This window comes from Pyrgilauda ruficollis, unplaced genomic scaffold, assembly GCF_017590135.1.
Source record: "Pyrgilauda ruficollis isolate IOZ18807 unplaced genomic scaffold, ASM1759013v1 scaffold3, whole genome shotgun sequence".
Classification (NCBI taxonomy): domain Eukaryota; kingdom Metazoa; phylum Chordata; class Aves; order Passeriformes; family Passeridae; genus Pyrgilauda; species Pyrgilauda ruficollis.
The window spans coordinates 7,903,999-7,929,588 of record NW_024524377.1 but is presented as its reverse complement, the minus strand read 5'-3'; the positions used below and the strand labels follow the sequence as shown (position 1 = coordinate 7,929,588).

General features: G+C 44.0%; 1 protein-coding gene across 11 annotated transcripts in view; it reads left to right on the top strand.

The window, feature by feature from the left end:
• Positions 1-25,590, top strand: part of KALRN (kalirin RhoGEF kinase) — a 472,671-nt gene that overhangs the window by 135,391 nt on the left and 311,690 nt on the right. For all 11 annotated transcript variants that reach the window (XM_041473008.1, XM_041473009.1, XM_041473012.1 and 8 more), the window contains exon 2: positions 20,435-20,509. In XM_041473008.1, the coding sequence (XP_041328942.1) occupies positions 20,435-20,509 (75 nt within the window). The remainder of the gene's footprint in view (positions 1-20,434; positions 20,510-25,590) is intronic.

Sequence of the window (25,590 nt, the reverse complement as noted above, 5' to 3'; positions counted from 1 at the left end):
TCTGTCACGTTATATAAGGCTCTGTTATTGTCTTTAGCTCACCCCATGAGAGGCTAGAAAATCTCTTGTTTGTGCTTGCTTGGAAGCTAGAGTCTGTCTCAGATTGCCAAGCAAATTACGTGGGTTTTCTCCTCAATGCTGTTACCGGGAACCCTGACAAAGTCCAAACCAGGAAATGGCTGGATTTCTTATTCAAGGGTTATCTTTATGGCAAAAAACCAGTATGAACTCATTACAGATAAGTGTATTTGCTATATTCATCTCTAAGATCGTGGTCTTGCATATTAATTTTCAAGATTACCAATTTCCCAATGGTTTGACTGAGATCTACAAAGGCCATTGATAAGAGTTTATTTTCTGTCATGGGACTAGACTCTGTTTCCAATTACCATTCTACAGCTTTATGTGCAACAGATCATTTACTATTTAGAAGACAGGATAAAAAAAAAATCTGTATAAAATGTACTTATTTTAACTTGTGCCACATTCAAATTTTCTTCTTTGGACTTTTAATCATGCAATTTAGCAGGATAATACTTTTATTTGAAAGTGAGTCTTCCTGTCTCCCTTTCCCTTTTTTTTTAATTAATTGTCCTCATTTTCACTTATTATCTGTCTGTTCTTACCCCATTTCACTTTCATCTGGAAAGGCCTGGCAGTTCTGAGCTATCACACAATCTTTTTATTTTAGAAAAGTCCTAGATATTGCTTTAAGTTCTTAGAAATTCCAGTTGGGTTAAAGGAAGATCATAGGATAGTTAGATTGCCCTGTTTTCCATAAATAATATCTATCTGTGACTTGAATAAATATGTATTCAGCTTGAAGAAATGATAAGCATTGTCTCCCAGATGACACCAGTTCTCTAACAGGAAGCTTCTAGAAAGACATTTGGCTCCAGCCTGGAGAGATTGGAGATGAGCACGACTTCTTGACTGCCTTTCAGCACAAGCCCCCTCCTAACAAGATCCGAGTCTTGGCCTAAAAAAGGCCTTGGAATTAGGCCTTCTATGCTAGAAGAACATGTGGCTGGGATCCACTGTAATGGAGGTCCATATGCGACCTTGGATGTATCTCCTGTCTGGAGGAACAGATCTGAGTCGCAGCTCCAAGTCCTGTGTGAGACCTGGTTTCCCTCACAGGACAGCGGGATGAAGGACGAAGATGGTGGGTGAGTGTCCATAGTGACCCTCAGAGTCCCCAGGCAGTGCAAAGCACAGCTGCTTTATTGCAAAAACAGGGCCTTTTTGGGCAGTTAGCCCATTATCAGTTACATGCTTTTAAAACATAACAAACCTAATTCAACCAACCACCATGCACCATGATGTGAACACACAATTGTTGCATAACTTGTTTTTCTACCTCTAATCCAGCTGAGTCACTTTCCCAAAGTCCTTTTCTACTTTGCGGAAGTAACAAGTCTGAGCCAGGATTTTATGAGGCCTTCCTTTTGTAAGGTTTTACCTATATGCAACAAAAGATAACCTAGTAAATCATAGCATCATATAACATTTCTGCCCATTGCTATTTTTTCCTCTTTTTTGGTATGCATGTCTTTTTCATTTCTTTAGCCACATTATTGGTTAGTTTACCCAGTGTAAAATCACAGACTCCATAAACCAAGTATTCCAGAGTGCCTCTGTGGTGCCTCTGATGCGTCTTTCTTCAGCTTTTGGTCCAGATTTGATTCTTTGGCTCAAAGACTGGGAGCAGGGGGGTCTTTCTGAAGCTCTCTGTGTTTTAGCCACACATGAAACATTTCTGACTGCCAGCTCCCTCTCCATGTCCTGCTTAGCACCTCACATGCAACTATATGGGACAAACGTTTTAAGTGAGAGGTAATTTGGCATCGGTTTAGGTTCACCTGACAAACAACTGATTACTCCAGATTTCAGTGTGTAGTTATTCCTTTTGAGGACCAAATTTTCATCCTTGTTTCACTTAATATACCACACCAAGTTGGGGCATACACCTTAAAAGTTGAAGATGATGGGTTTGGTGACCAAATGTTCCTGATTTGCAAAAACCATTTTACAAAAGACTTGTGGTTTTTGCCCCACACAGCAGTTCCTCCCTGCAACTGTGTTGGCAGCCTTCAGGCTCATAGATGGAGGAGATATATGCTCCAGTATCCAGGCAATTGGGTGTGTGGCTTCATGCTTTGTTTTCAAATCTGCCAACTTTGGCACTCAGAAATTTTGTGTAATCTTTGTCAGATATAAGGAAAACACGAGGAGGAATAGATTTGAGCTAACACCCACTCTGTGCTTAAATGCCTCTTTTACCAACTAGACTCTATACCTTCTGAGGATCACCACTTGCTGTGGTGGGAATTTCAGATCTAGTGAAATATTTGAAAGCTCAGGAGATTGAGAATGTGTAAACACGCTTCTGAGACAGGCACCTTTTTGAAGTATTTAGTAAAAACACCCGTAAACATCTGCAGTGTGGAGGATAAGCAAGTGCCTTGTTGGGTCCTGGTCTGTGTCAGGGGAGGCCAGGCAGTGCATGGCAGAGGGTTCTGTGCAGGGATTTATCCCTGCCTGTGATAACCCCCTGCATGACCCCAGAGAGTGACTTGGCTTTCCCATGCCTCTCTCCCTTCACCCACACAGATTTGCTTTACTGTTCTCCATGGTGGCTGCTCCAGAATAGGAGCAACCCTGCTCAGATGTGTGTGTTGAAAGCTCAGGGATGACTCAGACAAGCTGATTTTCTTTCTGAGTTTCTGAATGCAGTATTTGCCACTCTGATTTCTCACTTCCTTCACTAAATATTTGCACTGAATGCTGGGTTGCAACTGAAGGTCTTCACTGGGTCAGAACAGGGCAGTGGGGCAGTTGGGAGTAGCTCTCTCTGACCACCATGTGCTGGAAACATAATGAGGCTTGCACTGATGATAAATTAGATTACACCCAGTGAAGCTCAAGCCATCAGCAGACTAATTGCTCAAGACTTCACTTGGCAGCAGTGATAATGTGTGGCACTTGAATACTTTCTCACTTTTTTAGAGATGGACATTTTCTTTCGAGAACAGCTTTATATCTTTGCTTTCTGCCTTTTAACTTCCCTCTGAGCAAACCATACAGAAAAAACACCCACTTAGCACTGATGGTAAGAAATTTTCTTGGCCAGTGGAAAGACAAGATGCTGCTTCCAGGCTGTGTGGCTGCTCTCGGGAGGCAAGGAAACACGCTGTCCCCAGCATATGGGTGAACCAAGATGTTGGAAGACTGAACGATTTGCTTGCGATCACAAATTATGTCAGTGCCCAGGATTAAAAACCAAATGTTTCTGGCTAACCCTGCGAACCATTATCCTTCCTCATCTTGGGACCTCCAAGGAAAATGTCAGAGCTTCCTGGAGACGAGAGCTGGCACAGCAAGACCCCAGGCAGAGCCGCATGGCGCCAGAGGAAGGTTTCACATATTGGGCCACCTGCAGCTTTTTTCTGCCTCACTGTGACATGGGTTATGTTCTTCACAGGCTTTTAGAGAGGGTACACCAAGGAAGGGAAGGCCGTTTCCTTCCAAGGAGTAAAATGCAAGTGTAGATTCCGTGTTAATTTCATGTGAGTTTTCTGAAACGAGCCACAAAAATGGTTGGGACCTGCACTGATGTCTGAATATCTCCATCATCTGCTACTTTTCTGCAGGATAACAGTTAAATGAATGGTTAGAAACACCCCATATTTATAAGGCAGTAACTGTTTCTTTGGCTAAATTAATTTATAAGCAAGTTTAGGTAAGATATACATCCTGATGCTTTTAGCCAATGGATTGTCCATGATGGCTTTATTGCCAGATTAATGTAGCATACCTCTGTGTTACTCTTAGCAGATGTAGTCTTTTTTTTCCTCACCCTAAAATAATTTAATAAGGGAAAGATAAAAAATTAAATGGGCTTTCAGTATCAATTTAATCTGCAAAGGGCTTTCAATATCAATTTAATCTGCAGCTATCAGTAGTACTGTGCACTAGCCGTAGCTGTGTACTCCTTCCTTGATATCCTTGGAGTCTCTGCCTTGTTGCTACTGTGCCTAAACACTGCTTTTGTACTTCAGCCATAGCAGTTTGCTTTTACATTTAACTCAGTTCTGAATTTTTTGGATTTTTTTTTTGTTGCTTGGAATAGTTGCAACTTCCTACAGAATGCTGCTTTTGCTTTTAGATATCTGAATTTACTCAACTTAGATTCCAATTAAATGTTATTTTTTCATGAAAATTCAAGTAACTATGCAACATTCTGTGCTGTAAATGACAAGGCAAATCCATTTCTTCTTATAAAGAATTAAAATAATTTGCAGAGAGACCATGATGAAAGTCGTGGCACAGAAGTGTCAAATGGTTTCAATGGGGTAAATCTACAATTCTGTGAATACTGTAGAGTGCTGCTCCTGTCTTCATCAACACGACAAAGGACAGGGTTTAATCCAAAGTCTAAAGCCACTGGTATTGTGAGGGCACAATTTTCCATCCAGCCCCAAACATTTCCTTGTCTGACATCCTTCCATGCCATCTGTACAAGGTCCTTCCCCTGACATGAAGCAGCCCGTAGCTCTCCAGGACTGGGCTCAGCTTGGAGCACTGGGGGAGAAGCTGAGCTCCCAGCCTGCAAGCAGAAATGCTTTGTTACTGGTTGGGAACTATTTGCATTCTCAGATGAGGATGACTCAAATAGCACGAGCTGTGACTGCTGCTGGGAAAATATCATCTGGAGGACGGAGTGAGCCACAAGTACACCCATTCCTTCTCACTGTGCTTGTTTCAGAGTTCCCTTGGCAGTTTATGAAGGCAAGTCAGCAGTGGCTTGTTGCAGAAGCAGCAGAAATTCACAGCACACACTGCCTTGTGTGACTGTGAATTTCTAAAATCTGCAGGCAAATTTCATCATCATGGGCAAGACCTTGGCTGGGGCTGGCTGGGAAGGGATTGGCAATTGCCTGCCACTAAAAGGTTGTGTGATTGATGGGACTCCTTGGGAGTGACTATGTCCTAAGCAGCACAATTAGCATTTGAGGCTGCACTTGCTTAACTTACACCTGAATACATAAAGAGATCCAGAGAACAGAAATACATCTCTCAGCACCATAACAGCCATAATTGGCCTGATGTTACATTGATCACAGCGCTCCTTAATGATGAAAGCCAGGCACGCTGCTTTCCAAATCAACAATTTTACACTTAGCTAAAAATGTTAGCATTTGGATTTAATTAAACACCCTTGCTTGTCCTTGTTGGAGGGAGATAGCAAAGGGAGGAAAGCCACAGTAAAGCTGCGAGGATGGCCTGGCTGGACTGCCCTTGCAAGCAGGCACCTCTGGCTTATGAAACCAGCATGGAAAGGCCGGGTGTGTAACACTGGCTAATGTTTTGGAACGTTCCTCAGAACTCACTAACTCAGTACATCTGCAAATGCTGGCCATGTTCCCAGCCTTTATTTTCAGCCCACTTCTCCTGTAAGCTCTTATGCATTTTCTCTTTGGTTGCCATCAGACATTGTTGTTAACTCTCTAAGGCACAAGCATGGAGGAGGCAAATTACAGATCCAGATGGGGTGGTCAGCATTAGTGCACCTGTACACGAAGGAAAGCTTTGTGTCAACTGGGTAACAGAGCAAACATTCCCTCAGTTTACCCTCCATGAATCTGTGTTTACAAGTGCCTCAAAACTAATGCTTCTGCAAACCTTTTGCAAGGCTTAAGATGACCATCACACTGAGATCCACAGAGCAGCCCTTTGGGTATAATATGTGTTTGACTGGTAGCATCCAAAACCATTTGGCACAGGAGCCCAGAGGAAAGAGCTGAATATACTGGGGGATGAAATGAGGAGAAGCCAAGGCATGGCTGAAAATTTTTGCTGTAGGGAACTCACAGAAGATGTGACAATGAGTTTGAGGCTCTGTTTGTCAACATGGTAGAAACCTAATCTGTTCCGCAGACCCTAGAGCATCTTGTTTCTTTCATGTGCAGGATAATGGGGCTCAGAAACCTGATTGCCACCTGTCAGAGTTGCCGTGAGGGAAACCTACTAACCCCTAAACACTGGGGTTTACAGACAGACAGCTGAGCAATGGTTAAGTTACATGTGAGCACATGGGTCTCTATAAGCAAATTGGCCATGTCTGTAATGCAGTACTGTCAAATAGTTAATGTCAACTCAGCCTGCGGACTCATAAATCTTAGTATAACATGCAATTCTTCTCCGACAAGTGTCTATATAAAAATAACACCTTCCTACAGAAATGATCTTCTATCTATGTGTAATCACATGCAAATCTGATTAATTTGCTGACTAAATTAAGGGGAACAGTTTTGAAAAATGGGTGTCTAAAGTTAGGTGCATACTATTTATGTACCTAAATGTGCAGTAAAATTTTAAGTGGTACTTAAGTCTTGTCACTTTGAATTGCCCTTGGAGTAGCTTTTAAAATCAGGTTACCTTTCTAGAGCCCTGAAGCGCAGAATTAGATAAGTGGGTTTGAAAATATTGTCTTCATTTTTATTCCTTATTATCTCTGCTGAAGCTGGAAGTACACAGCTGCTCCAGGAGCAGGCAAGCAGATTTCTTTTTCATTCCTCTTGCAATTGTACAAGCCAAAAAGATGACAACTTAACTTCTAGATCCCAGCATGAATTTGTAGACCTGGTAGTTGGACAAGCAAACCAAACATCTTTTTTACTTGTAAACTGACTGCATTTGATCTGGAAATCATTGAGATGCAATAAACATGAACTCCACGATTCTGTTTTTATGGAGTCAGTTTTCCAAGTAGAACCACACGTAACAAAACAATCATTATAGTTGAGTGGCAATGCTTATGAAAAGGACTGGATTGAAAACAGTGATGACAGAAGCCTTCTGTTTATCCCTGGAACAGCAGTGACAGTGGTAGTGTAAGCTACATCACACTGTTCCCCAAAGAGTTGACACCCAAGGGGCTGACTTGTGTTATGGCTTCAAGTGCGCTATTTTGCTGGATTACTATCTGTGGTTGGTGCTCCTGAGTTAGTGGTGCTGTTAAGTGGTTGCAGAGCCACTGACAGGTACTGGTGACTTAGGGCACTTCACTTGACATTTTTGTACCTATGCTATTGCTAAACCTTTTTGGAAGCAAAGGGGTGAGGAGATAGCTCAGCTGCTATTGCTTGCTTGGTCTCCACAGACAAGCTCACTGCTGTTCTCTTGATTACTGCTGGTTGTGCAGAGCTTGGACTTTTTTCCCTCCCTATCTTTTTATGCTGACATCTGTCTTTTGGACATCAAAGGGCAATCTTTCAAAGCTAGAAAGTTGTATGACTTACGGAACACTTAAGTGATGATCTGCAGAATTGCTGGTGAGCTCGCTCTTGGAAGAGGCATTCTGCTGTCGTGATGCATTAAAACAGCTCTTTGTATTTGGGCAATAACAAATATTCATTTGAAAGTACTAGCTATCATCAGGGCTTGACCTCTTCAGAAAGTATTCTTTAGTCAGGGTTTTAAAGTGGATTTGGAAAGATAATTGTTCTTGTCCCCGGGTAGAACCTGGGCAATTTATGTGCTCAGCTGACTTGCCACTTTGGCTTCAATGGATATTTATTCCATGAAGTGCATGGTTGTGCTGTGTGGCAGAGGATGATGGCAATGAGCAGATCAGATACGTGCAGACAGAGATTCTGCTGAGGGTTATACATCCTTAATTGTCAGTAGTCTTATAGCAGGCACTGTATTCAGTACTGTAGCACTTCAGTGCAGGGGAAGATGACACTGTTTATTTATCTCTTTGTTTTTTTTCTGTGTGTGTGAGTTCACAAAACATTTGCAAAAAAGCTTCATTTGATGGCCATGAAAAGATTTTTTGTATCATTTAAGCCAGTATAGCACTCAGAAAATTGAATTTTGTACATCTCCTCCCTGATAACTTTCTTTCTATAATATTTCAGTATGCATTTTTTGTTTCCAAGATGTCATTATTGCTTTATCCTGTAGCTTTCATTAGTAGCCAGTGTCATGCATCTCAGCTTTCTGGAGTTGCTATAAATGGATATCACAACATTTGATAGGCTTCCTAGGAAAAGTGAGAGAGGGGATAGACATATTTCCACAGGCTGAATTTCCATCAGATCACAAGATGCAAGTAGACATCAGAAGGATAATCTTCTGGACCTCTCAGTCCCAAGTAATATCTGAGAACTCTGATATTGGGCCAAATCATGCAGTGGGATCCACTGGGTGAGATATAAACCAGAGATCTGCGGACTCATTAACATTTTTATGCCATGTTCCTCGGGAGTAAAAGCTCCGAATGTCATAGCTACTTTTCCAGTGCAGTTTTATAAATATCAGGCTTATAAAAGGATAATATAAATGTCCTGAATCAAATATCTGGCCATGACACCTGTACTCTGCCATCAGTCAGCTCCCATGAAATATGGGAAATGCAGTTATGCATCTGGTTGTGTCCCAGCATAGCTGGCTCTGGTGACTTGAAGCACTTTGGGGTAAAACTGTTCTCTGTGACGTGTTTGTGCATCTCTACCAGCACTGCTGACTGGACCCATGACAAAGCTGCAGGATGCAGATGTAAGAGATGGTGAGGGCATCAGCACAACTACTATTTCCCATGACTGACACACGCATGTTGCACCAGCTGGTGGTGGCAGAGGGGTGGAAACAAATCTTCTTAATGTGCACCTGCTAATATAAATTAATTATTATAGTAATGAAGCCAAAGCATAATGAATCTGTTCTCTCCAGTCCATCTTTTACTCTGCTTTTCTTTGTAAGCAGGCAGAAAAACATCACTGCATTTCTTTCTTTTCCTTTGTGCAGTTAGTTTTCTATTTCTGATTTGTCATCACTCCTAATGTTTCATTGACTTTTGTCTGTGACTTGTTTATTCAAAGCAGTACTAAGTGCCTAAGAGTTATTGAACAACTAACATAATGAACAAGTCATTCCAGCAGCAGAGCTAGAGATTGCAGGAAAAGGTCATGGAAACCCTGGGCTGAGTTGTAGCTTGGAAATGCATACATGGTCTGTTCTTCCATCAGCAAAGCTAGAAGCCAAATATAGGAAGGTGTAGTTGCATGTTTGTGTGGGAGAGCAGGGATGCCTGGCATGAGATGTTTATGCAGGATGAACTCCTGGCTGGGAAAAAAGATAAAAATTGGTTATTAAAACTGCTGCAGCCAAAGGAATGAAATCTCACCTGCAGTAGGAGTTGTGAGAGAAACTGTGTTTTCTCCTCATCTCTTGTTTACTAAAGGTATTAAATGTCCTTTTGTTGACTCAGCTTGGTTTAGATTGGGGTCTGCTCCACAATGTTATACCCAAGGGAGGCTTGACAGCCACCTGTAGCAAGGCTGCAATAGGTCATCTCAGATCAAAATATAATTTCCCTATCTTTAGAAGCCTATCTAATAAACTTGGTGGACTGCTACTGACACGTTGAATGTGACAATTTCCTCCTACCTGGAATTGCTGTTTTTTGCAGAGCATGCTGCTCAGTGAAACCACCAACCAGTAAAATCCATTCAGAAGAAGGGAAAATGTGTGTGGGAAAAGGATTTTATAATTCAATCTGTGAAATTAAAATATCATTGCCAATATATTGCACTGCTGTCACCTCCATTGAAATAAAAAATGCCACCTTGCAGTGGGCTGGAAAGGGGCCCCAGACTATTTCCCTGTGTTTCAGGGAGGAGTTGGATGGTCATCTGATTCCAGCTGTCCAGGATCTATAGAGCAGCAGCTTGTAGCCTCTGGAGATCAGTCAGATCTCATTAACCTGTAGCCAGTTATTTGTGCAGCTCTGAGCTCCCCTTTAGTGAAAAGAAGGCAATTTGCTGAATTTAGGTGCTAATCTTTTAGCCTGTTCCGTAAAGAAAGGTATGTTTGGGATGGAGAACATTTTCCTGGTAACTCTGGTATCCAGAATTGCAGTCCAATGGGTTTACTGGTGCATTTGGGAGCGCTGGGTTAACAGTTGGACTTAATGATTTTAAAGGTCTTTTCCAGCTTCCGTGGTTCTATGATTCCATTATAGATGAGATGAGATTGAATGCATACCCTCTGTGTTTGAAACCTGCCCAGTGAATTTTTGTAACTCTGCCTTCTGGTGAGTTACATCATTTCGGCAAATTTAAGAGCTGCTTGTCCAGAAAGAGATCCAGACAGCTCGTGAGACTTAATCCCAGTCATCTCTTTATATATGTCCTTAGCTGGAACAAACTAAAGGAAAGCTGCATTTTTAGCCTATTGGTGATCCTTTTAAATTCAACATTACAATAACATCACAGGTTTTTAGCACAAAAATGTCAAGGTTCTTACAGCACTAAGTCTTAGGGCTATAAACATTTATACTAGCATGCTAAAGAGATTTGGGCATAAGGGGCCATACTGGCATCAGGGAGCAGCTGAAAATATGAGTAGGCTAACATTAGATTAAACAGAGGCAGGCAGTAATTTAATTGGCATTTATACGTTGAGAGAAGGAAAAAATAGTAAGTTAAAAAAAGAAATGCGGCTAGGAAGCTTTTGGAAATCAGGGAGGTAATTTGCTTTCCAAAATGATTCACAGCATCTCGTGTTAGCTAATTAACAAAACAGCAGGTTTGTGAATTTAACTGCAGCAGGGTTAGGGCTCCGTGGGCTCGGTTCTTATCCAGGCATTCACTGGGGTCTGTTCAGCCCCCTCAGTGCTTTTGCTCTGCTCTTTGGCATCTGGGGGAGCCTGGCCTCTTTCAGAGGGCAGAGTTACAAGTGGCTGCATTCTGAGATAGGAGCCAGATGAGGGTGAAAGGGGCAGGTGGAGAGGCAGGAGATTATCCATTGACTGGCATGACTCAGCCATCCATAAAATGATTTTCATTAATGTTTAATGTGTGTCAAAAATGTCAGCATCCATAAGAGAGGCAGATAAATTATTTAGTCCTGTGAGTGTCTTGCCTTCCCTCTCCCGCTGATGTATGTAAAATGTTTGCCCTGGTTTTGTTTGGATGTGGGATGCTGGTGGGGGAGTTAAAGGGATTGCTGTTACACCCAGAGTGTTTCCTGGCCAGAGCCTCGGAGGAGCTGCTGCCGCTGCCGCTTCGCAGTTCAGTGCGTGGTCAGAGAGCTGTGGGCAATCTGAAGCCAGCTGCCTGTGGGTTGTGCACAGGCCCTGTTGGTGGACTGGCCTTGGCTGTGGATTGGTTTGCAGAGGAGCAGACCCCGGGAAATTGTAATAAAGACAGAAGAGTGGGGTGTGGCAGGAGGTCCTGCTCCCCAGGTAAGAGCTGTGGAGGCAGGTCTTGGCGTAGCCCAGCATCACAGTGCAGCCCGTGAGCCTTTCCCTGGATGGAGCTGGCTGATGTGCCCCTGAGCTCTGCCTGATGTCAGCTGGAGTGCTTTCTGCTGCTCTTCTTGGTGCCTTGGTTTTGCTGGGTTTGTCCAGAGATGCATTACCCAGAGAGCTGCAACTGCCCTGTTTGGATGAACTGTGTCCTGCTCAGGGGTGGGAGCAGCCTCTGTGATCCCACCAGGGCTTTGGCTACTCTCCCTGTACCCCTTTGCAGGGACAGTTTCTACTTTTGCCTGCCCCATGTCAAGAGCTTAGGGCATGAATCTTGCTTTATCCCTAACTAGGGATTTCATGCACAGGAAGGGAATGTTTCCCTTTGAATTGCAGATTTAGGTTTTCTTTTATTCCTTTTTTTTTAAAATCAGCTTCCCAGGATGACACAATAGCTGCAAGCTGAAATCATAAGCCCTCACAGAAAGAAAGAGGGTCCAAAGGAGATGAGCAAAGGCAGAAATGTATTCGGTCAGAAGGGATTTGATGTGACGTGAGGCAGGGGAAATGTAAGCCTAATTAATTGTGAGGTGCTGGTTTGTGAATGTTGAATGAACCACAGTCAAAAATGACTAATTTAAAACCCACTCTGACATTCATATTTGACACAACCATGCTTCCTGGACAGGAATTTTTCTGAAGGAGTGGGAACTTTGTCAGTCTGTTTGGATGGGGCATGTTGAACTCTGTCAGAAAAATTAAAAAGAGAAAATGTGGAGTGTTTTTAAATGTGGGGGGGGGACAGAGGCCATTTGGTTCGTGCCCAAGTACCTGGCCACCATCGGCATCGACTACGGCGTCACCAAGTGAGGGCGGGAATGGCGGCGGCAGCGGGAATGGCGGCGGCGGGAATAATGGCGGGGGTGGTGGGGGGGGGGGGGGGGGGGGGGGGGAAATGCAATTGCCTTGTATTTTTAGGATGTTTTTGTCTTTTTTAGGGCAGTCACAGGCTTTGGGACAGGATTTCAATTGGCCTCTAATTAAAGTTGCTTTCTTAGTGTCTGGCATGAAATCCCCCTGAGAGGCAGATGTTTGCAAAGCACACTTGGGGCACTGGCATATGGTTCCTTTGTATGGCTGGCGTTTCAGCAAAGTGCCTCCTCAATGTTGTACATAATTAGATATTTTATTTTATTTTTTTTGTCCTGGAGAAGTTGCTGATGGCTAGGGACCTCCAGCATGTGAGCAGGAGGCTTTCTGGGATACGGGTGGAAAACCCTAAGCACGTCACTGCTATGTGACAGGTGCTGGCAGATGCCCTTTTGCAGCTTTTTGGGAAAAGCCTGTTGAGTAAACCAGTGCCAGTTAAAGGATATTATTCTAGCCTACAGAGGGTGGGACCTGGGGTACCCAGCCTCTACAGCTTCAAAAAGGGCCTGCATCCTTCACATAGGAATCCATCAGCAGTTCTAAACTTTTTATGGGATTATAAAATTCTGAGGAATGTTTCCATAAGAAACCCAGTTGTAATTGAGAGGGGAGTGAAATGAAAAGAAAATATTCGTGCACACTTGGCCTGGATAGAGACCATGGCTGTGTTTAAAATGTGACTTCAGATTACAAATGGCCCATAGCTGTTTATTAACACCATAAAAGACTGTTGCATCTGGGTGGTCACTGATGTACAGAGCAATCTGTAGATCAGAGCAATCTGTAGATGGCAAGAAACTTAACCACTAAAAGCTCAAGGTGCTGAATATAGTTATTTCCCTCTAGGGAAGCACATCTATCCCTTGTATACTTAAGAAATAAAACACAGGATTTTGTGTCCGATGATCTAATTTTTCCAGTTCTCCTAATGTCTGCCATTCCTTCCCAGAAAGGCCTTTCTGTGATCACCAGAGCAAGTCTTTCCTACTGTGGATACCTCATTTTTACCTGTCTATAAAAGTGCACTGCAGCAGTTCCCTGCCTCAGAGAACTCGAAGAGGTTTTTTCAGACAAAATTATTCATGTTTGAAAGGTGCTTTTGAGGTCTGTGAACCTGACTGTGCTTTACTAATGTGGGCAGTCATTATTTCCGTTCTGTAGAGAGGGAAACCAAGATCTGGCACAGTTAAAACAGCTTGTTCAGGATCATAAAGCAATTTAGGAGCAGAACCACAAATAGAGCCAAGTCTTTTGACTAGCAGTCAGATGTGCTGTCCACAGGGCTACCTATAATTTCTAATTATTTTTCTAAGTGTAAGAAGTGAAAGATCTCAGCCTGAATCCAAAGTCCTGATGAAAATGAAAAGAAAATGTACAAAAGATTGACTCACAGCCATTGCATTCTCTTGGCATCTCTATTAGTGTATGTTTAAAATGAAATGAGTAAAATCCCCCATGGATGAAGTGGAAGCAGAGTCCCCGCTGCAGATTGTGCATAAATTCAGTATCCTTGTGATTCTTTGAATGGTTTTGTGGCACATGAAAGGCAAAGCCTGGCTGATGGCTTAGGTGGGATGCACAGGGTGGAATGTTTTGGGCTTCAGATGCTGAACACAGCTTATTAGAGGCCACACGTGCACACAGGCTAATGAATTTGCATGCTTGCTGCAAGCCTCTCTATCTTCCTTGAGGCCTTGCCTATTCTTTGGCTTGGTTTCAAGCTGAGGCTACTGTTTAAATGTGTGGACATTCAAAGGCTGTGCTGGGAGGCTCAATGCTGCCAAGTACCCCGTGGAAGGAATAACAATCTTGGCAATTAGCAAGGTTCCCCATACCCCAGCCCTGTCTCTCTTGGTTTTACAGGCAGGGAGGGAAGAGCTGTGCTGGCAGGGGCTGTCCCTGTGCAGGGATTTGAGCAGTGAGAAATCAGAGGGACCCTCCTGTTGGTGTAGAGGGGGAGAAAAACAGCCAGACTTCTGACATACACAGGCAAAACTTGGAAGGGGAAGTAGCCTTTAGTACTGCCACGCCATAGATGTGACCAGAAGGATATTTCAAAAAGCAGAAGTGGTGTATAATTAATAAAAAGAAAGACAGTATGAAGAAACACAGACAAAATAATATTAATCTTGGACTGAGCCTAACTATTACATATAAACCCAACATTCATATTTTAATTTTAGAATAAATGCAGCAATGTAACGCATGTGACTTTGGTCTCAGCTGGGATGGCATGTGGTGCAGTGGGATTAATCTTTTATGCAGACTATCTGTTTGGTGTCCAAGGTGCTTGCAACTTTTGAAGCTATGGCATGGATCTGTGTCAATCTGCACACTGGATCTGGTGGCTGGAGAAAGCAAACATAGGAGCATGGAGGGGCACAGCCACTGTCCTTGCCCCAGGGCTGTGGTGCTAACCAACTTGGCTTTCACCCTGTCCCTGCCACACTCCAGTCTGCAGTCCTAAATGCTTCCTGTGAGACCCTATATTACCTTTTATTGGTTATTAAGGAGAAGTATATAGTTCTGGGTTAGTCTTCAGTAATAGTTGGTAATAATATTTACAGCTTAATTGCATGGTTTTTTCTCTCTGGTGCTGTCTTTAGATTCAACTCAATTTAATCCTTCCTTCCTTCCTCTGTGAAATCAAAGCCTGCTTTCTGCTGCCTGCAGTGGGGAAGGATGGCAGGAGAGCCTTGCAGGCTCCTGGGGAGCTCAGGGCACCAAAATGCTCTTTCTTTGCATCAGGGATCAGGCTGTTGTCCACAGAGGAGCGATTGGCAGATGCAGAGTGTCCAGCCTCATTTATCTCTGCCAGATGGTGCTAAAATACTAGTCCAGAGCACATGTTGCTTCTATTCAACCAAATGCTTGTGCCATGCTGTGGCCTCTCTGCCTCTGAACCAATGAGCCTCAGCCAGCAAAATCCCAGAGGCAAAGGCCCCAGCAGCCCTCGGCTAAGCCCCTCTGTGTGCCTTGTGAAAAAGCAGAGAAATCAAACTGACAAGGCTCACAGCCCTGCAGGGACAGACAATAGCCTGCAGGAAGGGGAGGAAGGGGTTAAAGGGGGTTTAGCACACACAAAAAGTAAATATTTGAGGCACAAATGCAGAAGGAAAGAATAATGGAGAGAGAAGGGCAGGAGGAGGAAACCAGAAGTGTAAAGAGAAGAAAAAGGAGGATTATATTCTGCTGGAAAACAAAGGGATGTTTGTATGGGAAAGGCATTGGGGAAATGAGGGTTCAGCTCTGCGCAAACTTTCTGTCTGACACTGGACAAGTCAATCTCTCTGTGTCTCAGTTTGCAAAGGCTACAATGGGAATACTAAAGTCTCCTTTGTTCTGCCTCTCTCTGCTCACATCAGACATCCCTTCTATTTGTGTTTTGTAGAAAGTCAAGACGCTACAGTACTGCAAAGACAAATAAATTCCACTGAGACTTGGAGGGGGGGAAAAATAAAAAGGTAGGAAGGCAATAGGTGATGATAAACCTGGGAGATAAATGCCCCAAAAACTGGGGTGTGGGGATGGGGGTATAGAAATACAAGAGAGGCCTTTGCTGGGGGAAGAAGAAATATGGACCAGATTAATCCTACTGTTGCATCCTGGACTCCAGTGGAGTTCCTCGAGGGATGGGTTTAGCCCAAGGAGTTCAGTTTTGTTTGGTTAAAGAAACTTTATGCCAAAGTTTTTAAATAGTCAAATCTGTTCTGAGAACTATGAGAATGTGGGCTGCCTTTCCTGAAACATTGCATGGGACTTGGGATGAACAACTCTTGCTGAAGGCATCAGGAGCCAAGTGATTAAGCCCCATGCAGTGCTCTGACAGGAGGCCTTCTTCTTGCCTACGCATACTTTTTTTAAGTATAGAAAGTATTTCCATATTTCCAGCAGCTGATCTTTATTTGAAGCCAAGAGCTGCATTTTTCAGATTAGAACTGAAGCTTTTCTAGGAAAAGCCACTCTGGAGCAGACCATTGATCCATCTAGCCCAAGACGGTGTCTCCAGCAGAGACCCTGCACTCTGCTTTGAGAAAGAAATGCTAAAACTCACAGGGCTCTCTGGGGATAATTTATTTTTCACTCCAAGAGTTAGAGCTTGGCTTTCACTTCAAAGTCTGTAGGTTTACATTCTTTCCAAAACTCTTGCTTATTTTATTAATCTTTACGGTTCTCTGGAGATGTTTGTTGTTTGCTGATCTCCAACCTGTTCCTTGAGCTGTTGACCTCCATGTCCTTCGGCAGTGAGCTCTCCAGGACAACTGGAGCATTTGTGCAAGGAAAAAACAAATTTTCTCAATTCAAGATTGCTGCATTTACTGTGCAAGCATGCCTTAAGCTTCTCAGCTCACCCATCTGGCTTCTCATTACAGCATCTCATCTAAAACTGTGAGCTGCTTCTGCCACCCAGGGAATCCCTGCTAGGAGATGTTCTGCGCACGTGCGATGCTGCTCTGCCCTGAAATGTGAATCAGCCATGCTGAGGATCCACTCTTAATTCTTCAGTGCTTCCAAGAACAAGTTATGCTGTCAGCTGCTCAGGCTGGCATGGTGTGCTTTCATGGTCTCTGGAGCAGTAAAAGTTTGTGGGCAGTCATAGTGTCCCTGCTCCGTGGACAGCACACTAAGCCAGGATATGATGAAGGTGTGAGGGGCTGCAGGGTGACTGGGTCACAGCACCAATTCTCTCTGTGCCTCTCTTTTGGTAAAGAGGTGATTGCAGTGCTTGAGTGTCTTGGCAGACCATGCAGGTAGAAAGCAAGAGGGGCTCTGTTGTGTAGTGCCCCATTTATGAGGGTGGTGAACCAGCAAACCAATGCAAGGACAATGGCAGGATGGCTCAGCCTGTCCTTCCTTCATCCCTCTGTCTGTCTGTGTCCATCTGCTGCAGAAGGACTGTCTGAGACGAGCAGCAGAGAGGTGTAGGGCAGGCTCCAAAGCCTTTGTGTGCACAGGGCTCTGCAGCAAAATGAGATGGTGCTCTGCAGACATGGCCTTAGATCCAGCACGCAAACAAACAAAACAAATGTATTAGAAACAGCTGGGGAAGAGGATGAAAATGAGCATCATTAGGGATATGCTTATAATAACTTATGAACTGGGGAATGCATCATTGCTATGCTGGCCCCTCCTGGAGACAGATTGGCTGTTGCTTTTGGAGTCTTTATTAGAGCCATTGGTTTTCCCATTTATGCATACCTTGCCCTAGTTCTTGCTGGAAACCTGACATCATGCTCTGAGATGTAGCCTCCAATGCAAGGATTTTGTCAGGAACTGGAGCAACCTCTGGAAGCACTGGCTGTGGCTGCATCTGTGGGTCACGAGGTGCCACTTGGTTAAGTCCTGTACATTGCTTTAGGCACTGATCTACCTTTCAGAGTTTCCTTCTTCATCCCAAGGGAAGTTTTGCAGCTCTTTGGACTTTTTGTTTATTCCCTGGTTGTAGGACAGGCTCACAGATTTTCAATTCATTCATCATTTCCTTAGGAGTGTGTCTGACCTGTCCTGGGTGATACTGAGAAAGGGGAAAGTACCTGTTGCAGCACTGTCCCCACTCAAATCTTTCCTTGCCTCTCCTGTGCACAGGACATCAGGGCTGTTACCAGAGAGCCCCTTGCCTGCAGCCTGCCCTGCTACAGCTCAGGAGATGACCATCTTTTAAAGTCATATGTTTTTCTCCTGGTCTCCACGTATTTCCTCTGTGAAATTTAGTCCTTCCTTGCAGGAGAGTGTCTGAAACTGGCCTTCAGCCCTCAGTATAGTGGGTTCTTGCTAAGTCCTTATGGTGCGCTCTACATGGCTTTTTTAAGCAATATTCACAAAGATTTCAGTTGTATACTGTCTGCTGCACAGTTGGGTGCCCACAGTTGGGCACAGTTGGGTGCCTAACTTTGCCATTTTCCTGACAAATTTAACAAATACTGGGGAACACTCGACTTGCACTGACACTTGCAGATCCAGCAGCTGGATAAATTTGGCCCAGTACTCCAGTTGAGTGCCTTCAAACCCTTGTGATATGTCTCGCACATTGGCTGTTCCCATTTGCTTCGTGGTTGGATGAGATGCTTATATGTAAAGCTTCTTAAATTCCAATTTATTCATGTGGCTGGGCATTTCCTACCTTTGATGTGAGAACTAGCCATAGCTTGGGATCTGAGGGGTTATTCTTTTTAAGAGGATAAGTTAATAATAAGTTAACACAGAGTGCACAAAGTCCTGCTTACTTGAACACAGAAAGAATTCAGCAATCAGGACTCATTTCCATGGTCCCAAAACACTTTATTGACACAATGCACACTTTAGGCATCCTCTGGGACTATGCTGCAGTGCCTGTTCAAATTACAGTTACGTTGGTCTTGGCCTTGCATTGAATTACCTCACTCCTTTGAGTGCTAGTTTTCACTAGCTTAAGGCTTAGCTGGTGAGCTTACACATCTCCTGGGGCTGAGTGTGACAGAGGTGACACCTGAGAGCAAGTGGGGACACAGAGATGTAGCTGTAGCCTTTGGTCACCAGGAAGGGACATATTTACATGTACAAGACAGCCTTGTTGCACAATCTGACTGTGACTGGCAAAAAACAGTAACTCAACCATATTAATACTTAACACCTGTAGATCGGCTGCAGGTGAAAATGGATGTTTTGGTCTTCATCCTGTCTGTTCCAAATGTCTGCATGGATTGAACGACTTTGCCTTTTCAGGCTGCATGTTGGCAGCAAGAGATGACAATGTAAAGGGGGAGCTTTTATCCCCAGTCCCACTTTTAGACCCAAACGGTCAGGCACCATCTGCTGTGTTCAGCAAGGAGGGTGTGATGGCTGCAGCAATGTTGCCCTGTTTCTAGAAAACTTCTTCTAGAAAGTGAGACTTTCTTACCCTGGCACCATCTCAGAAGAATGGTGGTTACTGCCTGCCTGTGAAAGGCAGAAAGTGAAAATACAGGGTTTCAAATGTGTTATATTCTTTGGTGAGCTGGAACAAATCTAAGGCCATATGGAAGATCACTTGTCATGGTGACTGTTATTCACTACCCAATGATGGATGAGTTATTTTTCAGGGGAACTGCAGAGGTGTCCTTCAAACCTACCTTTTCTGGGACTGGCAGTGTCTAGCTTGCTCTGGGATGATTCCTTACTGCTGGTCTTTTGCAGAGCAGAGAGATGCTGCTGGAGCCTGAAACTGTGGGCAGTTCTGTTCCCAAGAGAGTAAAAGACTGTGATTTCTAGGGTGAATATTTAGGATACATGAAGTAATTTGGCACTTCAGGGAAAGCAAATGGCCTGTGCAGATATGCTTCCTGTGTAATCAAACAGCATGAATTCCCTGAGAATGTGCTGGGGCTTCAAACCACTCGTAAGGAGTGTGTCCTCCCTCTGAGTGTGAACCCACCTCGAGCTATTGCATCCCAGCTGTGCTGTGCACAGCAGAAAGGGGCAAAGGGGAAAAGCCCTTTTTAAGCCAGCCCCTGTGCAAATTTGTCTCAAGGGCTGATGCAAAATGGATGTGTACACGCTATAATGTTCCTTGCAATTTTGCCTGGCTATGCTCAGAACAGTGAAGGAAGAAGGCCCCTGGCTTTCTCTGCAAGATGGGCATCTCCCAGGTGACAGTATTGTGAAAAAGGCAGCAGGGATTTATCTGGTTACTTGGTGGGAAATTGTGGGTACACAGTTTGTGGTAACTGGGAGTGGGGCTGTGGCCCAGCCTCATCCCCAGTGGGTACAGCTGTGAAAAGCAGGTGAGCAGCTCTGACAGCAATGAGCCATGGAGTGCCCAGGGGCACTGACCAACCACCAAAGGGAGCAGAGGGCACACGGGTGCAATGCATGAACATGAGGGGTATAAAAGGTTGGGCTAAAGAACAAAAAGGGCAGATGCTTGAAGGTTTCTGAAGTGGTCTGGTGTTACTTGGTATGGGTTGAAGCCTTCTGAAATTGTGTGATGATTACTTGGTGTATTGTGGCCATCTCAACTGTGATGGACGCTGTGACTTTCAGAACTTCTGAAGGAGAGGGCAATGATCTGATTCTCTGTATTTAATTCCTTAAACATGTCTCTATTGATGCTAATATTGTTTGTTCAGCAGCCATTTGGGTCTATTTGTTGGTGCTTTTTTGTAATTTATAGCCTTTCTCCAGTCTCTTCTCAAAATCCAGTCAGATTTTGAGAAGCATGGCATGTCTGTGAAGCTGGGAGTAAGAACGTGCTCTCTTTTAATGTGACTTTCCTGTTTTTCTGTTTTGCAGGTTCTTTTCGAAATGATGGTTTAAAAGCTGCTGATGTCCTTCCTATACTGAAGGAGAAAGTGGCTTTTGTGTCAGGTGAGCACATCTTTTTTTGATCCTTCCAGCCTGTCGTGAGCACAGTCTGCCACATCCTGGTCCTTATGATGCTGCAAAATCTCAAGGAACTGGTTTCATGTTTGAACTTGGTAGTACCTAAATTAGCTCTTCTGCTAGGAAAAGGGCTGTATGTGGACTAGGACTATCCAGTAATACTCAGAGCAATGAAAACTGGTCCATATTAATTTTCCTCATATTCTGAGATAAGGGTAAATGAGCAGCACAGGTAGGATGAAAAGCAGCTGCTTAGCTCCAGCTCAGATGTGGGTTGTCTCAGCGTGAAGGACAATTCAGGGATCCTGCTTTTGGTTCAAGGTCAGTGAATAGCATTCAATTCCTCTATGTAGGAAGCACTCAAGCCTATAAATCACTGGTGTTCCATTTACAGTCCCAATCAGCTTGCAGTTAAAAGTACCATTGATGCTGCATTTACATAATAACTCAGATGCTCGAACTTCTCCTACCATTCTGTACAAAGATTTACAGCCTTCATTCAGAAGACAAATCTCAAGGATCTGGGGGTGGATGAGGACTAGACAATATGGAAGAGGCTTTGAGAATAGCTTGGATGATATTGCTTCTGGTGTGAATTACAACTTGTCAGTGAGAGGGGGAAGAGAGTCTGAAGCAATCAGAATCTTGCATGAAGTCACTCAAATTGGCAGCATAAACCCAGGGTATTTCCAGTGGCAGCGTTTCTGATGATTACAAACCATTGAGGCTTTCAATGAGAAAACCTCCATCAAGAATAGCCAGCTCCTCTTGTTTGCAGTCTTTGCTTTTTTTGTTTCCTTTGTCTCCCCAGTAGTGCTGACTGCAGAAGGGAGGAGGTTGCAGCGAGGCTTTGGTGCCTGGACTCTTCCTCCCTGGCTCTCTCCACAGGAGTTGAGCCCCTAGTCCCATAAAGATGAGGTTCATCACTGTGCTGAGCCATGGAGGTGTCGTCCAGGCAATAAAAGCTTTCCCCTTTACTGATAGCTGGTGTGAGATATCTTCCTATATTTTAACATTTGAATGGCCCACAGATCACAATCCAACTGTGACTTGGGGGAAAAAAATGTGAGGATCTATAAATGCTGACTAAACTTTCATTAATTACATGAAAATCCAGGAGTTTGAGGGAAGCTTCTGAAACACCAGAAGTCTTTTGTGAAAACCCAAGACTATCCCAACAGTACTCGCATGCAGGAGCACTTTATCTTGCACTGAAGTCTCATTCTGAATGACCTGAAATATTTTACATGGTTGGCTTTCACTGCTCTGAAGAGGGGAGCACAGTAATAAAACCACAGCATACCTGAACACTTGTTTGAGACACAAAAGCTGAACGGGTGCTCTGGGGAAGTGAAGAGGAGGAATTTATGCAGAGACTGCACTGCAATTTAGTTCTTGGCTGCTGCTGTTGCTTTACATGGAAATGATTGCAGGATCATTTGGTAATTCATGGAATATTTATTAATGACAACCTGTCTGGATTGTTTATGTAGCCCCTTCCACTGATGGTGCCTGTGTTCAGCTCTGAGCCAGAGGGTCTCACATCAAATCATCAGCTCGTTAGATACTGTCCTGTGCCAAGCCTGCCTTGCGGAGGGGGGTGTAAAACAAGCAGTGCCAGCACAATCCCCCAGGCTTTCACACCATGATCCGCTGCAGGCAGGGTACAGCTTGCTCCATATAGACTCACCAGCCTCCAGACTTAGATCTGCTCAATATGTGCCGTTCCTGACACAGCTAGAGGTCCTAGGATTTACACCTCCTCTTCATGGTCTCCAAATGCAATGACTACGGGCAGCAGTTCCCTTTGCAGGCAGAACAGTTTGACTTGCTGGTGTTCATTGCAATAGCCCCAGCATCCCCTTCCAGCCCACAGTGTAAATACTGCCCAATGTTCCCCTGGACTGCTGTAATAAAGCAGATTAAGGAAATTATTTTAACATTTCAGCTGTTGACTAGGTTCTTTTTAATTAAAATTGAATGATTTCCTAGAGTATTCTTTGAGCACAGAAGAAAATTTTTGACAAAAAGGAAAAATCAAATACCTGGATTTTCCAAGGTCAACAAAAAAAGTTCTGTAGTTAGCAAAGATGGAGAGCACATTGTGTTTTAATCATGCTACCTTGAGGAACAGGAGAGTTTTATTGAATCTTCTTTGGAGTTTAGTACTACAGTTAATTTTAATGGTAACAGTACAGTAAAGTTGTCAAGGGGATTCTCCTTACACCAGCAGAATTTATCAGCACACACAAAAACTCTCAGCTGAACATGTCAGTTACAGAGTTTATTGCTTTTCTCATCAGCTGTGGCTCACCAGCTTGTTTGTCTGTGATTCAACAGGAAAATTGCAGAGAACACACAAGACCCTTCAGGCAGGGGCTACACCTTGCTTTGTGTTCCAGTGTGGCGGATGCTCCACACCTGGACCCTGCAAAGCAAAAGGGCAGAACAGGCAGGCAAGGCAGAGCAGCTGCTGCCTGCTCCAGAGCAGGCACAACAGGACCTGCCTGCACAGCCGTGTCATCTCAGAGGAGCACTCAGGCTCTCACAAGTGCACTTAATTTCAGAGTTGACATACAGATCTAACTGTGTGGGCATGGATTCATCCAGCCTAAGTGCTGTCTGGGGCTCTGTGCCTGGCACTTCCCCTCAGCTGAGCCGGCAGTGAGCAGCAGGCGCAGGGCTCTGCATCTGCATCCCTGCACCACAGGAAAGTTGAGGGGTGGTGGATAATATCAGGACTTTTTCCTGGAACTGGTTCTTGGTTTCTTCCAGTGATCTCATCTATGAGCTAGACTGAACCTGAACAAAGTTCACATGTGTGTCTAAAGAATACCTGAAAATCCCATTCCATAGCTCCTTATGCAGAGCAATGGACTGAGCAGTTGTGGGTGAGGTGCATCCCAGCCATGGCTGATTGCTTCCATTGCTGACCTCCTGGAAGCAGATTAAGCAGGGGGCTGGCAGGGGGGAGGCTTTGGCCACCTGCTTGTTGCCTAAACTCTAATAAAATCTTGGCTTTGCCTGGGTGGTTCAGTGTGTTGCTTCCCGCAATGGAATGGCTTTGGGAACCATTAGGGAATGAGGTACAAGCCAGAGACTGATTTTTGTATTCTGAGAGGGAGATGAGGGCTGAGGAGAAGAAATGAAACAGGTTGTAGATTATTTTAGGTGCTTTTTTTCCAGGGAGAGGTGGTGAAATATTTTGGAAACTGGGCTTATAGTCTTTCTTGGGAAACAGACGCTGTTTTAGAAGAGTGGTGTAAATTGGGGCGTTGTTCAGCTGCTTGATTATATTTATGGTAGATTTTCTATTGATCAGGGCAGTACGAAATGAAGCATATGAACTTTTGGGGAAGGGAATGTGTTACCATGTTACCTTCCCATGCATGGAAATTTTCATGCACTTAGTTTATAAAAAGCTTGGTAGTTGACTGATGTCATGGGTCTTGCTGAAAGCATTTCCCCACATCCCACCCAGAAGAGTTTGTCAGGATCCTTCCCGGTATTTCCGCTCCCTGGAGGGCTCGGAAGAGCGGTGGCGCGTGGGCTCCTGCTGTCACCCAGGTACTGTCTGCTCATCTGCTGAGGCAGGAGTACAAAGGAGGAGGCTGGCCAGGTTTCTGAGAGCGTGGTTGAGCACAGAGGAATCAGCAGCAGAAGGGTGTAATAAGCCGGTGAGCTGCTGCAGCTGTGACAAGCAGAACTCCCAGCTTGTATCTGCAAAGCAGGAGGTTTTCCTGTAAGCTTTGGGCACCAAAAGGGCACAGAGCAGGGAGAAGTGGATGCGCTAACAGCTCAGCCATCTCCATCCTTTGGTAGCCCACTGTCACCAACCCCACATCTCTGGTGGATCCTCGTGTTCTGGGATGTAGCAACATCTGAACATGACTGAGAGCCTTAAGGAAAAGCAGAGATTTCATGAAAGGTGTTTGAGGGAAGGAATTTTAATGTAAATAGATCTAAAGAAAGGGCACCTTTACAATTAGGTTCCACCAAATTTATGCCAGCAGGATGAATGAAAGAGGAAAGCTCAGAGAAGACCCTTACTTTCTCAAGGACACCACAGGTCACTTAGGGCCAGAGATAAAACATGCACCTCCACATGTGGTTTTCTTTTTCTCAGTAGATGCACTTCACTCTTCAGAGAAAGGGTGGAAGTGAGACCCCCAGTGCCTCTGGGAACTGAAAGAGTTCACATCCTGGTTTCAGGAGGCCACAAATGCTGATTTGTGGACACTAGAATTTGTATTGGGTTGCGAATAACATTAACCAAAATATCTAATTTTTGGTGACATAAAGATTTTGTATTTACACAAAAAGTCTTGATTTAAAATAAATATTTCCATTCTCCTTTTCCTCTGGAATGGAAATTTCAAATGAAATATCAACAATACTTCTATATTTTGTTACAGAAAAATATTTTCCTTTTTATACCATTCCCTGGTGTCGTTTGAAATCAACAGAGTTCAAAAAAGGGAAATCTGCTATTAGAAAAACATGGCATTCCTTGACTATTTCTCCATGCTTGTCTCCAATGAGGAAGAGAAAGAGTATGTTATCAGGGTGAATCTGTCCTTTCTTTGTTTCTCCTTATTCTGTACAGCTTCTAGCCCTGGGGTGTGGGTTTGGAGTCTGTACCATAATCAGCAGTGACTGGCATTGCCATGTGCTGTGGCTTATTGGCCAGTATATATTTAAAATTAAAGAAGTACCCCAAAATACTTGCATAAAGCAGTGAAAATGAGTTACAAGACACAACGGGTTGCCTCTTCAAATCCGTGCAGTGGCTTTGGGTGTTTGCAGAACAAGTCTACTTGATAGGAAAAGGGATCACTCAGTGGCTGCTCTGGACATCCCATCTATAGCCTCTGACTTGCTCTGCTGGGAGATCTTCTGGTGGGATCAATTACCCTTGTTTTTGGAGTTATTAACCCTAAATGTAAGGTCACGAGTGTTTGCCATTAGAATTTGATTTGGGGAATTGACTCTGAGACATAGATGCTGCAAAGAGTAGCACTGTGGATGGTCAGGCCCTGGTGGTTGCACTGCAGCTGTGTTAATTG